The 15,193-nt window shown below is 41.0% G+C and overlaps 1 protein-coding gene across 3 annotated transcripts in view; it reads right to left on the bottom strand.

Annotated features, from left to right (window-relative positions):
- The window catches only part of OSTF1 (osteoclast stimulating factor 1), a 58,499-nt gene that overhangs the window by 20,170 nt on the left and 23,136 nt on the right, over nt 1-15,193 (bottom strand). For 2 of the 3 annotated variants that reach the window (XM_065530715.1, XM_005581949.3), the window contains exon 2: nt 8,963-9,009. The exons of the other annotated variant lie outside the window; for it this stretch is intronic. Coding sequence is in view for 1 of the 2 variants with exons in the window: in XM_005581949.3 (XP_005582006.1) it covers nt 8,963-9,009 (47 nt within the window). In the remaining variant the exon portion in view is untranslated. The remainder of the gene's footprint in view (nt 1-8,962; nt 9,010-15,193) is intronic. 3 annotated transcript variants of the gene reach the window in all.

Below are 15,193 nucleotides of genomic sequence, written 5' to 3'. Positions count from 1 at the left end.
CAACATCTGCTATCTGCTTATTACGAGAAAATCATTGTCCTAACTCTTCATGTTCAGGGAGAATGAACATTTTCTGTATGAGAAAAGTTAATATGTAATTCAACCATGAATAAGGCTAAAGAGCTAAAAGATATGAAGCAGTAACTCAGGCAGTCCAGAAACCCCAAGCAGCTCTAAGGAGTTGGCTAATTACACCAACCATATGTGCTCTGGCCTGTACCAACCAAATGTTCTAAAAACTTTCTGAGGCCAGGTGTGGTGGCTCATGTCTGTAATCCCAGCACTTTGGGAGGCCGAGGCAGGTGGTTCATGAGGTCAGGAGTTCAAGACCAGCCTGGCCAAGATGGTGAAAATCCGTCTCTACTAAAAATACAAAAATTAGCTGGGTGTGGTGGTGGATGCCTGTAATCCCAGCTACTCGGGAGGCTGAGGCAGAGAATTGCTTGAACCCAGGAGGCAGAGGTTGTGGTGAGCCGAGATTACGCCACAGCACTCCAGCCTGGGTGACAGAGCGAGACTCCGTCTCAAAAAAAAAAAAAAAAAAAAACCTCTCTGAATAAAGATACACATTTTAAACATCTTTTCCCCATTAGTAGATAACACTTGCCGTGACTTTATAAGTAAGTAGGGTGATGCCTACTGAGAGCAAATTTCAGATATTAGGAAATATTTACATCATCATGGTGGATGAAAAATGTAGGACACAAATTTCACATGTGATAAGAACACAACTATGCATTAAATAGACACAGAAAAATTTCCAAATTCTGTCATGAGCATGTGTTGCTTTCATAGTTTAGGTGGGAAAAATACTATTAAAAGAAAGGCTCTGATGTTTGTGATTATAATTACTATTCCATATAAATCAAATTTATGCTAGTGAAAATTACTTCACCCAGCCAGGTGTGGTAGCTCACGCCTGCACAATTCCTGCACATTGGGAGGCTGAGGTGGGCAGATCACTTGAGGACAGGCGTTCGAGACCAGCCTGGGCAACATGGTGAAACCCCGTGTCTACTAAAAACACACACAAAAAATGTGCCAGGTGTGGTGGTGCACACTTATAATCCCAGCTACTCAGGAGGCTGAGACATGAGAATCACTTGAACCTGGGAGGGAGAGGTTGCAGTGAGCTAAGATTACACCACTGCACTCCGGCCTGAGCGACAGAGCGAGACTCTGTCTCAAAAATTTTTTTTAATATTTCATCCATTCATTTTTCCATTTGTTTACCTCCTCTCAGTAGCAGACTAGGGCAGCAAATATGATTCTGCACTAGTAATTTATTTAGTTTTAAGGCTGATCTACATTCTTACTATAACTATTTCTTCATGAATGTAAATTAAGGCTATTATCAGCCATAACATGCTTTAAGCAACCATAATACAGGAAAATATTTAGATGCATTAAGCATTCAAATATAAAAATTAGCAAACGATTATTATTGATGCCCCCAAATGGCTAAAGTCCTTTAAAAGGTAACTTTCTGAAACATATATTGCTTTTATACTTTGATTTGCACAGACTAGTCTGACACATAGCACAAACTATGGAAAACTGGTTATATGTACTAGACCTTGTGACATACATTTTGATATTATTTGAAACAAGTTTTTACTTTTTATTTTTGTTGCTTGAATTTGGGAAAAAAGAAATTAATAACCACTAATATTCTCTCAAACCTGTCTCTACAATGTTCTGATGATCAATGATCACTATTACTACCAATATGTGATACATATAGAAAGTGATTAGGTAAAGAAACTATTTCCTTTAGTATTTATTTTGATGCAAACCGGATTACTCCCAGAGAGGCCAGAAAGATGGCTCTCTCCCCACCACAGCATCCCAGCTGGACTCAGCAACTACCACCACTCACCCCCACAACATTAAGGTTGGCCTTTGTTGACAATTTTAACCCCATCTGACTCTCCTTTAGATGGTGCTAAGGCCTGGGAGGGGAAAATGGAGGAAGAAGAGTATAAGGAAAATAGGACATGTGGACAGCAACATTTTCCTGGAGCAACTTTTCATTTCCTGGAACTTGAAAGAGTTCAATGCCATGAAGAGGTCTGTCCCATCTTTGAGCCGTCCCGGGCTATTCTTACTGAGCACGTCTCCCAAAGTTAATCTCACTCAGTTATGTCTTACAATAAATCCTCCTCAAACAGTACTGTCAAGAAGTTAAGAAGTCATCTTTCCCTACAGTTTTACCCTCCTTCTAAAAATCACAAAAGTCACGTCTCCCTAAATTTCCATTTAATAAAACCACTCACCCTTTAAACAAACAAAATACATTATGAAAAAGTACCAAACAAATAGCTTTTAAAAACAAAGCACACACACACACACACACACACAATCATGGTAATGACTCTTTCTTATAAAAACAAGCAATAAATCAGGGGGAATAGGGAGTAACTGTTTAATGGGTACAGGCTTAATCTGTAGGATGATGAAAATGTTTTAGAACTACACAGAGGTAATGAATTGTAAATGTACTAAACACCACTGAATGATTCACTTTAAAATGGTTAATTTGGAAATAAGCCAGGCACAGAAAGACAAACATCGCATGTTCTCACTTACTTGTGAGATCTGAAAATCAGAACAATTGAACTCATGGACATAGAGAGTAGACATATGGCTACCCGAGGCTGGGAAGGGTAATGGGAAAACCTGGGGGGAGATTGGGATGGTTAATGGGTACAAAAAAAATTTAAGAAGAAATAATAAGACCTATTATTTGATAGTACAATGGGATAACTATAGTCAATAATAATCGTACATTTTAAAATAACTGAAAGAGTATAATTGGATTGTCTGTAACACAAAGGACAAACACTTGAGGGGATGGATACTTAATATCCCATGATGTGATGATTCCACATTGCACGCCTGTATCCAATCATCTCATATGCCTCATAAATATATACTCCTACTATGTACTCATAGAAATTAAAAATTTTAAAAATGGTTAATTTTATGTGAATTTTACCTCAATTTTTTTAAAAAAGTATTAAGGCCCAAAATAGTTAAAACTCTTAATGTCTTTCAAGTAATTCTTGTCCTCTGTGGTTTGGGAAAGTGCATCATTTGAGAAAGACCACTGAGCGCCAGTCGCTTCGATACCTCTCAGTGCTATTTCGGTTTTTGAATTAATGGCTGCCGTTCAATAGTGGTGTCTGCCACAAGCCGCCCATTAGGTCAGACTTGTTTTTCAACGGAGGCAACGAGAACAGGCAGTCCATTTCAGTCAGGCAAAAAGTGACCTCATTTTTTCATCCCGAGAAATTACAGTCGACAGTTTATTCTCTTTTAATCCATAGCTCCCAGACACAGAAGGCTACTGCTCGTAAAATATCTTCTTCCAAAGAAACCAGGGACACGTTTTCCTAATCTAGCTAAGTAGGTAGTCTACTAAATTCTTCGCAGTGTTGGTGGCAGTACATACAACACGGTAATTTCATGGTTTTAAGAACAGATTTCACCTGCAATATTCACATTTTCCATTAAGAAACCACTAGCAGGATACCTGATGTAAATTGTTCAACGAGCATCTACTTTTAAATTCCCAGCATCATAGTCAGGGAACAGAAATGGGAAAACAGTAACATAATGAAGTATGCACTTCCCCATTTCCAGCTTGTTCTTTGTTTTTTAACCACATTCCTCCTTTCCTCTCTCCTTGAAGAACAACAAGGTATCAGAATAAGAAAGCTATTGTCCACTGGAATGTTACAGCAAAGAGTACACACTTAGTAACATATATTCCCATTCCCATTCCATATATTCTTGGTAACATATAATTCCCAAGGCATTAATTTTGTTGGTTTATGCAAATATACTTTATGAAAAGTTTAGAAAAACTGATATACTTTTGAAATTTTTCAGATTTGTTAGTCTGAAGCCCTCAAACTTCATAAAAAGAGAAAACAAATTCTCCACAGATGTTTTTATTTAACACTTTATTGTCTCTATTATGTGCTACATACTGGTCTGGGCATTCAGAAATATTAACTAATTTGCTCCTCACCAACAACACTACATGAAGTGGGTGCTATTCTTATCATCATGTTATAGATGAGAAACCTGTCCAAGGCGATAGAGCAGGTACATGGTAGAACCTGCACTTGAACTCTAAGTCAGATTGCGGAGTCCCTGCTCTTACCCACCACCTATGCTTTCTCTCATACAAAAGGCATCACACACAGCCATTATTGGCCATCATGGTGTCAAGACCAGATTAAAAGCTGGCCACCTTGGAAAATACCTGTCTCTATCCACTCCCAACTCCCCCACCCCTATAGTGCAGTACAACAAAACCAATGGCAGCATATTTTACTTGCAAAGTATACTTGACCTCATTTAGTCCTCACAACTCACTAGGCTTGGCTGGGTCATGGATACAATCTCTATTTCACAACCAGGCTTAGAGAAGTTAAAGAATCTCTGAAAATCAGCGTGAGTGGCAGGGCTGGGCTCCTACCTCAGCTCTTAGATTCCCAGTCTCCTTCCTCTACACGTGGCTCTGTTAACCTAGTGCAGCCCAGCAGCTTTTACATGACAGAGCAGGGTCCTGCTGGTTTCCCTTTGGAAATCAATGCACCTCAGCCACACAGGAAATTCTGTTCTCTCCTCATTAGTCTGTCTTGACACTCGTCAATCCAGTCCAGCCAGGTCTGTGGTTGACACTTTATTGAAAGGAGCTGGGTGAGAAAAAAGAACCAAATGGGGCTGGGTGGTGCCAAGACACCCTTGCCTTTAAGCAAGACAGATGGGAAATGGGTTGGCAAGAAGAACCAGGAGCTACCCAGCGTTCTTCCGGTTCAATGGATCCCCAAGACTGGGGTTGGGCATTGCTGTCCCCATCTCCTGAGGGGGAACAGGAGCTTAACACTGGACCCAGGCCTGCCTGGGGGGCTGCACATGCCAGCAATGTCCCTCAGAGCCCACCTCAGCCTTTCAATATTGCCTGGTCCCAGTGGCTTCGAGGAGGCCAGGTCAGCTTGGGATATGCTGTGGTGTATCTATCCCTCCAGAGGAGATGGCTGCTGGTCAGAGGGGAGAAAGACCAAACAGCTTCCAACAGAAATTCTCATTCAGAAAAAGAAGGTAAGACAAATCTAGTTCTGGAATGATATTCAAAATTTAACAACGGGTATGGCATGGCACTTTACCAGTCAGGAAGGCCTGTGGGAGCTAGAGGCTGCCTGCTGTGCTAGATGCTACCCACTTCATACCGGGATTGAAGGGAGCTGAACAGGGGAGAAATATGGCGGCAACAGGGCTTGAGGTGGTCATTACTGACTGCGGCCTACAATCCTTGGGACTAAAAATATTAAAAATACAACATTTTAAATATTGAATATTTTTTAAAGCCTAATGAATTAAATGTATATTCTCCTGTATATTCAATCATAACTAAGATCTTTTTAAAAGCAGTGGAGAAACTCCATTTTGGAGTAGAACTGGAAGTAAATAAATCAATACACAACCCATCAAAAATATCTGTTAAATGTCTACTAATACAGCAACCACTATTCCGTCAATAGTAACAAGTACTCCTTAATAGTAGCAATAGCAGCTTTATGCAATTAATCTCATTTAATTCTCATTAAAACCCAGTGGGACTATTATTATCCTCACCTTACAGATGAGAACACTGTGACAGAGAGGTTCGGTAATTTCCTCAAGGTCACACAGCTGCTCAAGAAGTGGAGCCAGTCCTGAACCCTAGTGTAGGCTCTGAACCTGGTGCTACCCTGCTTCTTCAGATGCCGTGCCTGTGAGCAGGACTGCAATACCAAGTGTGGAAGTTCAGAGGCGGGAGAGGCAGTCCACCTCCAGCTGGGGTGGTCAGAAAAGTCTTTACAGAAGAGGAAGTATGTAATGTGAGCTTGGAAGGGACAGGGCCATGGGTCTAGAAAGGGCTGAGAGATAGGTTCTACCGTGAGTCACCTCCAGATGGGATAGTTCAAGAACAGGAAGGAGCAGAGCACAGCGGGGCTGGAATAGGGGCTGGACTATAGAGGACGACACCTTTAGTCAAATAAAAGATTGAAGCAGGAGGTGGAAGCAAAGCCACCTTTGAGGAATGCCAATCTAGCTCAGACTACACAGATGGAATGGAGGAGTTAAGTCTGTAGGTGGGAAGTGAGGAAAGGCATAACCAGGTCATGAGGAAGCAAAGGGGAAGGAGGAGGTTGGTGAGAAAGGACAAAGGCGGGGACAACGAAGCATACTAAGAGAGGAGACAGAGTCAGGAGTCACCTCAAGCCTCAAAACAAAGTAAATGCAGGTCCTATTCTAGATTCACAGAGGCAGCAGAGAATGGTCTATTCATTGAGTGGCCCAGGCTGGCACCTGACCACCCTTAATCTCTCTCACTCTTATCCCTCTTAGGGTCATGCAACCAACCAGGACACAACTGATAAGGACAAGCCGAGGCATAAAATGACAGCGCTCCCTGTGAGCAGGGCTTAAAGACAACAGTCCTGGGCCTCACACTTCCCTGTTATGGGCTCTCTGTGCCCTCTCCCTACCTCAAATTCTTACGTTAGAGTCCAAACCCCCAGTACAGATGCCCCTGACATATGATGATCCAACTTAACAATTTGTCAACTTTACGATGGGCTTATCGGGGTATTAAATGCATCTTTGACTTACGGATTTTTTTGCCTTACAATGAGTTTATTGGGTTCATCATAAGTTGAAGAGCATCCGTACTTCCAAATATGAGTGTATTTGGAAATAAGGACTTTAAAGAGTTAATTAAGTTAAAATGAGGTCTTTAGGGTGAGCCCTAATTCAATGACTCACATCTTTATAAGAAGAGGAGATGAAAACACAGACATACGGGGAAAGACCATGAGAAGATGTGGAGAGAAGTACGACATCTAGAAACCAAAGAGCAAGGCCTCAGAAGAAACCAACCCTGCAGACACTTTGATCTCTGTCTTCTAGCTCCCGGAATTGTGAGAAAATAAATTTCTTTTGGTTAAGCCACCCAGTCTGTAGAACTTTGTTATGGCAGGCTCAGTAAACTAACACTACCCACTCCCAATCCCTCACCAACACAGGAGAGTTGTCAGTGGAATCTCTTGGTCAGAAGAATAAAAACCCCACCTTTCTTGTTCCAGAAACATTTCGTGGACAAACTCTTGGGAGAACTGTCTGAATATGCACACTCCCATGTTAGTCTATTAGTGGCTACCATTTTTTGGTGCTCACCATGTGGTAGGCCTTCAATATTCACCCCACTCCACGCTCACGGCATGGTGCCACTGCAGAATGGTATCCCTATTTTCACATGAGGAATCAATGGCTGTGAGGTAAGAACATTCATGCAGTAAGTAAAAGACAGATTTGGGATTTGAAGTCAGGCCCTGGCCTGATGGCAGCGAACTGATGTTCAGTGTCACTTGCTCTGTGTGACCTTCTGAGTTGCCTCTAACTTTGGGGACAGTGGGGTCTGGGACAAACCCAGATGAAGCCGGCAGCAAGCTGACTGGCCACAGAGAGAAAGCTCTGGTCCTTAGCATATATGAGAGAAAAGTCAAGGATAGCAGGTTTCTCCTTGATACAGTTTTGCTGTGTCACCACCCAAATCGCACCTTGAATTGTAGGTCCCATAATCCCCGTGTGTTGTGGGAGGGACCTGGTGGGAGATAACTGAATCATGGGAGCAGTTTCCCCCATACCGTTCTCGTGGTAGTGAATAAGTCTCACAAGATGTGTTGATTTTATAAGCGGTTTCCCCTTGCACTTGGTTCTCATTCTCTCTTGTCTGCTGCCATGTAAGACATGCCTTTGCCTTCCGCCATGACTGTGAGTCCATTAAACCTCTTTTTCTCTATAAATTACCCAGTCTCAGGTATGTCTTTATCAGCAGAGGAAAAATGGACTCATACACCCCTTCTCCCCGAGAAACCTTCTTGGTTTCTTTCCTTTCCCTCCTAACTGTCTCAACTCCCTGCTTCACCATCTAGTCACTCCTGTATCAAAACCATCCTGTATCAAAACCATCTACTACCTCCAATCTTACCCAGAGCAAAATCGAAATGAGATTCATAGGCCCTAAATGCTTTGCCCTTCTAGTTCACCCCAACTCTCAGAAGTAGTCTCCCACCACCCTCTCCTGTGTTTACAACTTTCCAAGCCATGCTGTCTTCCCTGTTTTTTCTATTCTAGCATCCACCAAGGATGCTGCTTGCACTTGTTGCTCCCTCACTTCCTTCAAGTCTCTCCCCCGATGCCACCTTTATAGAAAGGCCATCTCTGAACCTGCTATTGAAGACAACACCCTTTTCTCCATTCACTTCTTTGCCCCTCACCCTCCTTATTTTTCTCCAGAGTACTTAGCCCTTGACAGTCACATTCATTTGTCTGCTTACTCTCTGTCTCTCTCCACTGGATGCAAGCTCTATGAGAGCATCCTTTCTGTTGTCCCGGCACTAGTACCAAGGCCTGGACCAGTGTCTGGCATATAATAGATGCTTAATAAACCACAGATAAATGGATGGATACCAGAAACTATAACAATGAAAATGCACACTGCAGAGAAATAAAAAATTGTTCTGGAAGGCTAGCAGTGGGTACCATTATGAGCTATTTTGAGGTAGAAGGTCAAGAGGAGAATGAAGGAAGGTTAGTACGAGATTCAGCAGAAGGATGACTAAGATAGGGTCGCCATGCTTTATATGCAAGTCACTTGTCAATTTGAAAGCAGGTGGTGTCACTATGTGGGGAGAAGCTTTACAAGACAGACATGACCTCAAGATGCAGAAGACATGCAAATCAGCCGGGACTTAACTTGCATAGCTCTGCACCCAACATCCATTCCTGAGAATTACCTAGGTTTATCAAAGAAAACGCAGACCATTCACACCAGAGGAAATGTCTAAATAAAATCATCTTAGGTTTTTCTGTCAATTTCAAAAGTTAAAAACTGAACACTTACAGTTCTGGGTTCAAACGTGTACAGGGCTCTGAAGACTTTAACTTGCCCTAAAAAAGGAAGAAAAAACAACAACTGAATTTTTCATTCCTGAATTTGCTCTTAATAGCATTATTCATCATATCCTTCAGAATTCCCTAATTAAAAACCCATGTGATCAAGTAGAATAGAGGCTACTAGAGGCTGGAAAGGCTAGAGAGAAAGGAAGGACAGGGAGAGATGTGCTAAAGGATATAAAATCGGCCGGGCGCGGTGGCTCAAGCCTGTAATCCCAGCACTTTGGGAGATGGGCAGATCCCGAGGTCAGGAGATCGAGACCATCCTGGCTAACCCGGTGAAACCCCGTCTCTACTAAAAAATACAAAAAATTAGCCGGGCGAGGTGGCGGGCGCCTGTAGTCCCAGCTACTCGGGAGGCTGAGGCAGGAGAATGGCGTGAACCTGGGAGGCGGAGCTTGCAGTGAGCTGAGATCGGGCCACTGCACTCCAGCCTGGGCAACAGAGCGAGACTCCATCTCAAAAAAAAAAAAAAAGATATAAAATCACACTTAGATAGGAGGAATAAGTTCCAGTGTTCTATACCACTGTAAGATGGCCATAGCTAACAATTATTATATAGTTCAAACAGCTAGCAGGAAGATATTAAATTTCCCAATACTAAGAAATGATAAATGTTTAAGATGATGAATATGCTAATTACCCTGATCTGATCGCTATACATTATATGTATCAAAGCATCACTATGTAGCCCATGAATATGTACAATTATCTGTCAATGAAAAAATAAATTTAAAAAATACATCACTATATATATCAATGTGACTACATAGAAAAATTATATAAGTACCAGCAGCAACTATTGTCATTATAAAAACATTGACTGAAATATCTCTATCCAAGAAAAAAAAGCCTGTGGGAGAACTGTGTTTCAGAATTGAATGCCTTTTCCACATAGGAGATATTTTTTAATATTTCTTAAGTGAATGTACGAACAGACGCACACCTCTGAAAGATGACTTTGCTTCCTTCTAACAGCAAGAGCTACATAATTATTTGTGCTTCGGTTCTGTCCTATACAGAGTCCTTCCAACCCTGAGATCTCAGTTTAAAAATATAAACATGACCATCTTAACATAAACAAATCCTTAATGTGATAATCTACACTGGTTTGATATGCTTAAATCAGCGGGTTGGAATTTTATATTTTCCAAAAGAAAAGAAAATACCATGGAGGAAAAAAAAGGACCCATTGGAGAAACCTATGAGTCCATTAAGTCCCAAAACAGAAAAGAGGCAACGAGGTCACATGCCTGAGAGTTGCCCTCCTTCCCGCCAAACAATCCTTCCTCCTTTCTCTCCTTGTAGACTGCATTTCCATAACACTCTGGGCTATAACCACTGATTTGCTACCTGTCTCATTTGAGGGCAGGAACTCTAACTTGGTCAACTTCCCAGCACCTAATTGGCATATAGTAGAACTTAATCAATGTTTGCTAAATGAGTATAATCATCCCTCAGTATCCAAGGACACCGGTTCTAGAACCACGATGGATACCAAAATCCATGGACGTTCAAGACCTTTATATAAAATGGCATAGTATTTGCACATATATACATCCTCCCATATACTTGAAATCATCTTTACTTATTACGCCTAATGCAATGTACATACTATGTAAATAGTTGTTATACTGAAATTTTTATTCATATTGTTGTGTTATTATTATATTATTTGAAACAGATTCTCACTCTTTCACCCAGGCTGGAATGCAGTGGCGCAATCTCGGCTCACTGCAACCTCCACCTCCCAGGTTCAAGAGATTCTCCTGCCTCAGCCTCCTGAGTGACTGGGACTACAGGCACCTGCCACCATACCCAGCTAATTTTTATATTTTTAGTAGAGTCGGGGCTTCGCCATGTTGGCCAGGCTGGTCTCGAACTCCTGACTTTAAGCAATCCGCCTGCCTCAGACTCCCAAAGTGCTGGGATTACAGGCATGAGCCACCACGCCTGAACAGTATTGTTATTTTTTAGTAGTTTTTCCTGAATATATTTGATTCACGGTTGAATCCATGGATGTGGAACCAGTGGATACAGAAGGTCAGCTGTACAAAGTAAATTAACAAACTCAAACAGTATAGGAAAAAAGCCTATAGATAGCAAAAAAAAAAAAAGAGGGGGGGATCCTCTTTTAATAAAATAAATAGATTTAGAACAGATATCAAAATAGAAGGGCTATCTATTTGATAGCTATTTAAAAGCTTTGGGAGGCCAAGACAAGTGGATCACTTGAGGTCAGGGGTTCAAGACCAGTCTGGTCAACATGGTGAAACCCCATCTCTACTAAACACATAAAAATTAGCCAGGCGTGGTGGCATGCACCTATAGTCCGAGCTACTCAGGAGACTGAGGCAGAATAGCCTGAACCCAGGAGCTGGAGGTTACAGTGAGCTGAGATCACGCCACCACACTCCAGCCTGGGCAACAGAGCAAGACTCTGCCTCAAAATATAACAACAATAATAATAAATAAAAGCTCAGTTGCAACACTCGAAGAACCTTTACAGATGATTATCTAAGACAAGAAAATCATGCAGAACAGTGGCCTCCAAGGTGGGATACGGGAAGACTACCTCAGAAATTATTTACATTTTTATCCTTATTCTTTTCTATTCCTATTTGAACATGTTTTATGATATAACAGCATAGAATAATATACATACAACTTATAAATCCATATGCATTTATATAGACTGAGTACTCAAAAACCTTTTGTGGATCAACTGTAAGCGTTATGAAGACAAGTATTTTTGTTGTTTTTTGAATGAGACACCCGAGTACCTACCACAGTGCCTGGCACATACGAGGCACTCAGTAATTAATTAATGAATGAATTAAGTAATGAATGAAGCATGAAGAAAGGAATAGATGGAAGCAGGAATTTTAAAAAGTCTGAGGCCAGGCATGGTGGATCATGCCTGTAATCCCAGCACTTTGGGAGGCCAAGGCAGGTGGACTGTTTGAGGCCAGGAGTTTGAGACCAGCCTGGCCAACATGGCAAAACTCCATCTCTACTAAAAATACAAAAATTAGCCAGGCTTGGTGGTGCACACCTGTATTCCCAGCTACTCAAGAGGTGGGAGGCAAGAGAATCGCTTGAACCCGGGAGGTGGAGGTTGCAGTGAGCTGAGATTGCACCACTGCACTCCAGCCTGAGTGACAGAGCGAGACCCTGTCTCAAAAAAAAAAAAAAAAAAATTAAATTAAAATTTAGAAGTCTGAAACCAGTAGTTTACAACAGTACTGTCTGACATAACTTCACACAATAACAGAAAAGTTCTATATCTGTGCTGGTCACATGTAGCTTCTGGGCATGAGAAAAGTGGTCCATGTGACTGAGAAATTGATTTTTAATATTATTTTAATTTCCCCCATGTTGCAGGTTTAGAATATCAGAAAATGGATTGACTTAATGTCCATTAAAAGGGGATTATGTAAATAAACTCTGATTTGTCCACAAGACACAGTCATTTTAAAAAGAACCCTGCACATTATTCATAATAACCAAGATAGGAAGTCAACCTACGTGTCCATCAATGGCAGAATGAATTTTTAAAATGTGATATACGCGCGCGCGCACACACACGCACTAGGCTATTCAGTCTTAAAAGAGATCCTGTCATTTGTGACAACATGGATGAACCTGAAGAACATTATGTTATGTGAATTAGCCAGGCATGGAGAGACAAATACTGCATGATTTCACTCATATATGTGGGATCTAAAAACGCTGAACTCATAGAAACAGACAGTAATATGGTGGTTGCCAGAGGCTGGTGGGTAGGGAGACTTGGGGGGATGTTGGTTAAAGAACACAAATTTCTGTTAGACAGCAGGAACAAGTTCAAGAGATCTAGTCTACATGATGGTGACTAGTTAGTAACAATCTATAACATACTTGAAAATGCTGAGAGTAGATCTGAAGTGTTCTCACCACAAAAAACAATGCAAGGTAACACACGTTAATTAGCTTGATTTAGTCATTCCACAATGTATGCATATCAAAACATTATGTTGTATACCATAAATGTATACAATTTTTACTTGTCAATTAACAAAAAGCGTTGCCTAGCCTGGGCAACATAGCAAGGGATACAAAAATTAGCCGGGCATGGTGATATGCACTTGTAATACCAGCTACTGGGGAGGCTGAGGTGGGAGGATGGCTTGAACCCAGAAGGCGGAGGTTGCAGTAGGCAAGACTGCACCACTGCACTCCAGCTTGGGCAACAGAGCAAGACTCTATATCAAAAAAAAAAAAGAGAGAGAGAAAAAAAAATGCTGCAGACAGAACCACAGACACTGACATAGAAAATAATCTACACACAAAAAAGCAGGTTTAGAACAGTGGGCAAGTACCATCCTGTTTATGTCAACAAAACACACAGTCATTGAATGAGAACACCAATTGTGGGGGCATCATATTCTACTTGACATTTACTGTTTACATTCATTACGCCAAGTGTGTATTATCTTTATAATCAATGAAAACAGTAACAGTGTGATTTGGGATTGGGAGGAGGAATCATTCTCCTTCTAAACATCTAAACATAGAAGAGCAGCTCAGATCCCTGTTACAAGAAAACAGTCTTTTCACCAGCAGAATTCCAGGGCCACATCTCTCCTGCTCTACTAAGAGGAGCTTAATACGCACACACAAAAGTGGAAACTGTTTTGGGTCTGGAGTTTGTTTTTCACTCATATAGACTGAAGAAAGGAAACACCAAGCGGAAGGAGGAGCTGCCAGGAGAAATACAGTATTTTCTGCTGACTAGATTGTCTCCCTGAAAGCAGAGATTAGTTATCTTGATTACTCCAAACTTTCCAAAGAGAAGTTATACAAGGAAGCAGTCCACTTGTGACCAAAATCAATAACAATAGAACTTTCTTGTTCCTCTGAAGGAAGGCAGCGATGAGATGTGTTATGGCTAATTTTGGAAACAAGATCCCATGTCAACTAAATGGGTTTAGGTGAACTTCAATAAAAAGTATAGAACCTGAAAACAACTATGTGCAGTGTGACTAAACCACTGATTTTTGTAATTGTATCTTTCACGATCATCTTACTTAAAATGTCCACAACTGAAAGTGAGATTTATTTGCATTTTGATTTATACTAAACAGTGAACAGCAGGCAACTCCTTAGACTATTTTGCAAATGAATATTCTATCTGTTGTAGAAAACACTTTCACATACACAAACTTATTTATTGCTTAATGTTGGGACATTAGCCTCTTGTCCCTTTTCATCCATACATTATAAAAGTTCTGGGATTAATTTATTCCGTCCTCAAAATTGAGTCAAGTGGTAATGAAAGAAGGCAATAGAAATAGCCTCAGAATATAAAAGAAATGCATAAAGAAGAAACACAGATGACTTTTATGATTACTGTTTAACAACCCTGGATATTATTCCTCTCAAAACAATAATACTGAATTCATTGATCATTTTACATCATATTTATTTCAATTTTGAGCAATGTTCTATAGGTCTATACATTTATGTGCCGAGGGGAAGAAATGAGTACTCTGTGTTTCTATATTATCTTCCCTGAAAACATCTTTTTTAAAAAAAAAAAAGTGTTATGGCTAATTTTGGAAACAAGATCCCATGCCAACTAAATGGGTTTAGGTGAAATTCAATGGGTTTAGGTGAAGAAAAAGCAATAGGCTGGGCGCAGTGGCTCATGCCTGTAATCCCAGCACTTTGGGAGGCCTAGGCGGGCAGATCACAAGGTCAGGAGTTTGAGACCAGCCTGGCCAACATGGTGAAACTCCGTCTCTACTAAAGATACAAAAAATTAGCTGGGCGTGGTGGTGCGCGCCTGTAATCCCAGATACTCAGGAGACTGAGGCAGAAGAATCACTTAAACCCAGGAGGCGGAGGTTGTAGCAAGCTGAGATCGCGCCATTGTACTCCAACCTGGGCAACAGGGAGAAACTCCATCTCAAAAAAAAAAAAAAAGCAGTAAACATCTTAATAGATCACCAAGAGGAAGGAAGCACTGATCAATTCCAAATTTACTTGTTCTTGTATATGCAAGGAGGCTAAGTTAGATGCTTTCCTCAGGCTCCCTCAAGCTTGATCATTTTCTCATCAAAGTCTAGTGACATATAACAAAGAGGAAAAGTGGAGCTCAGAAGACTCTATGAATACCCTGAAATTACCCTGGAAT

The sequence above is a fragment of the Macaca fascicularis genome, chromosome 15 (assembly GCF_037993035.2).
Source record: "Macaca fascicularis isolate 582-1 chromosome 15, T2T-MFA8v1.1".
Lineage (NCBI taxonomy): Eukaryota > Metazoa > Chordata > Mammalia > Primates > Cercopithecidae > Macaca > Macaca fascicularis.
The sequence above is the reverse complement of the archived record's forward strand: the minus strand, read 5'-3'. Positions and strand labels throughout refer to the sequence as shown.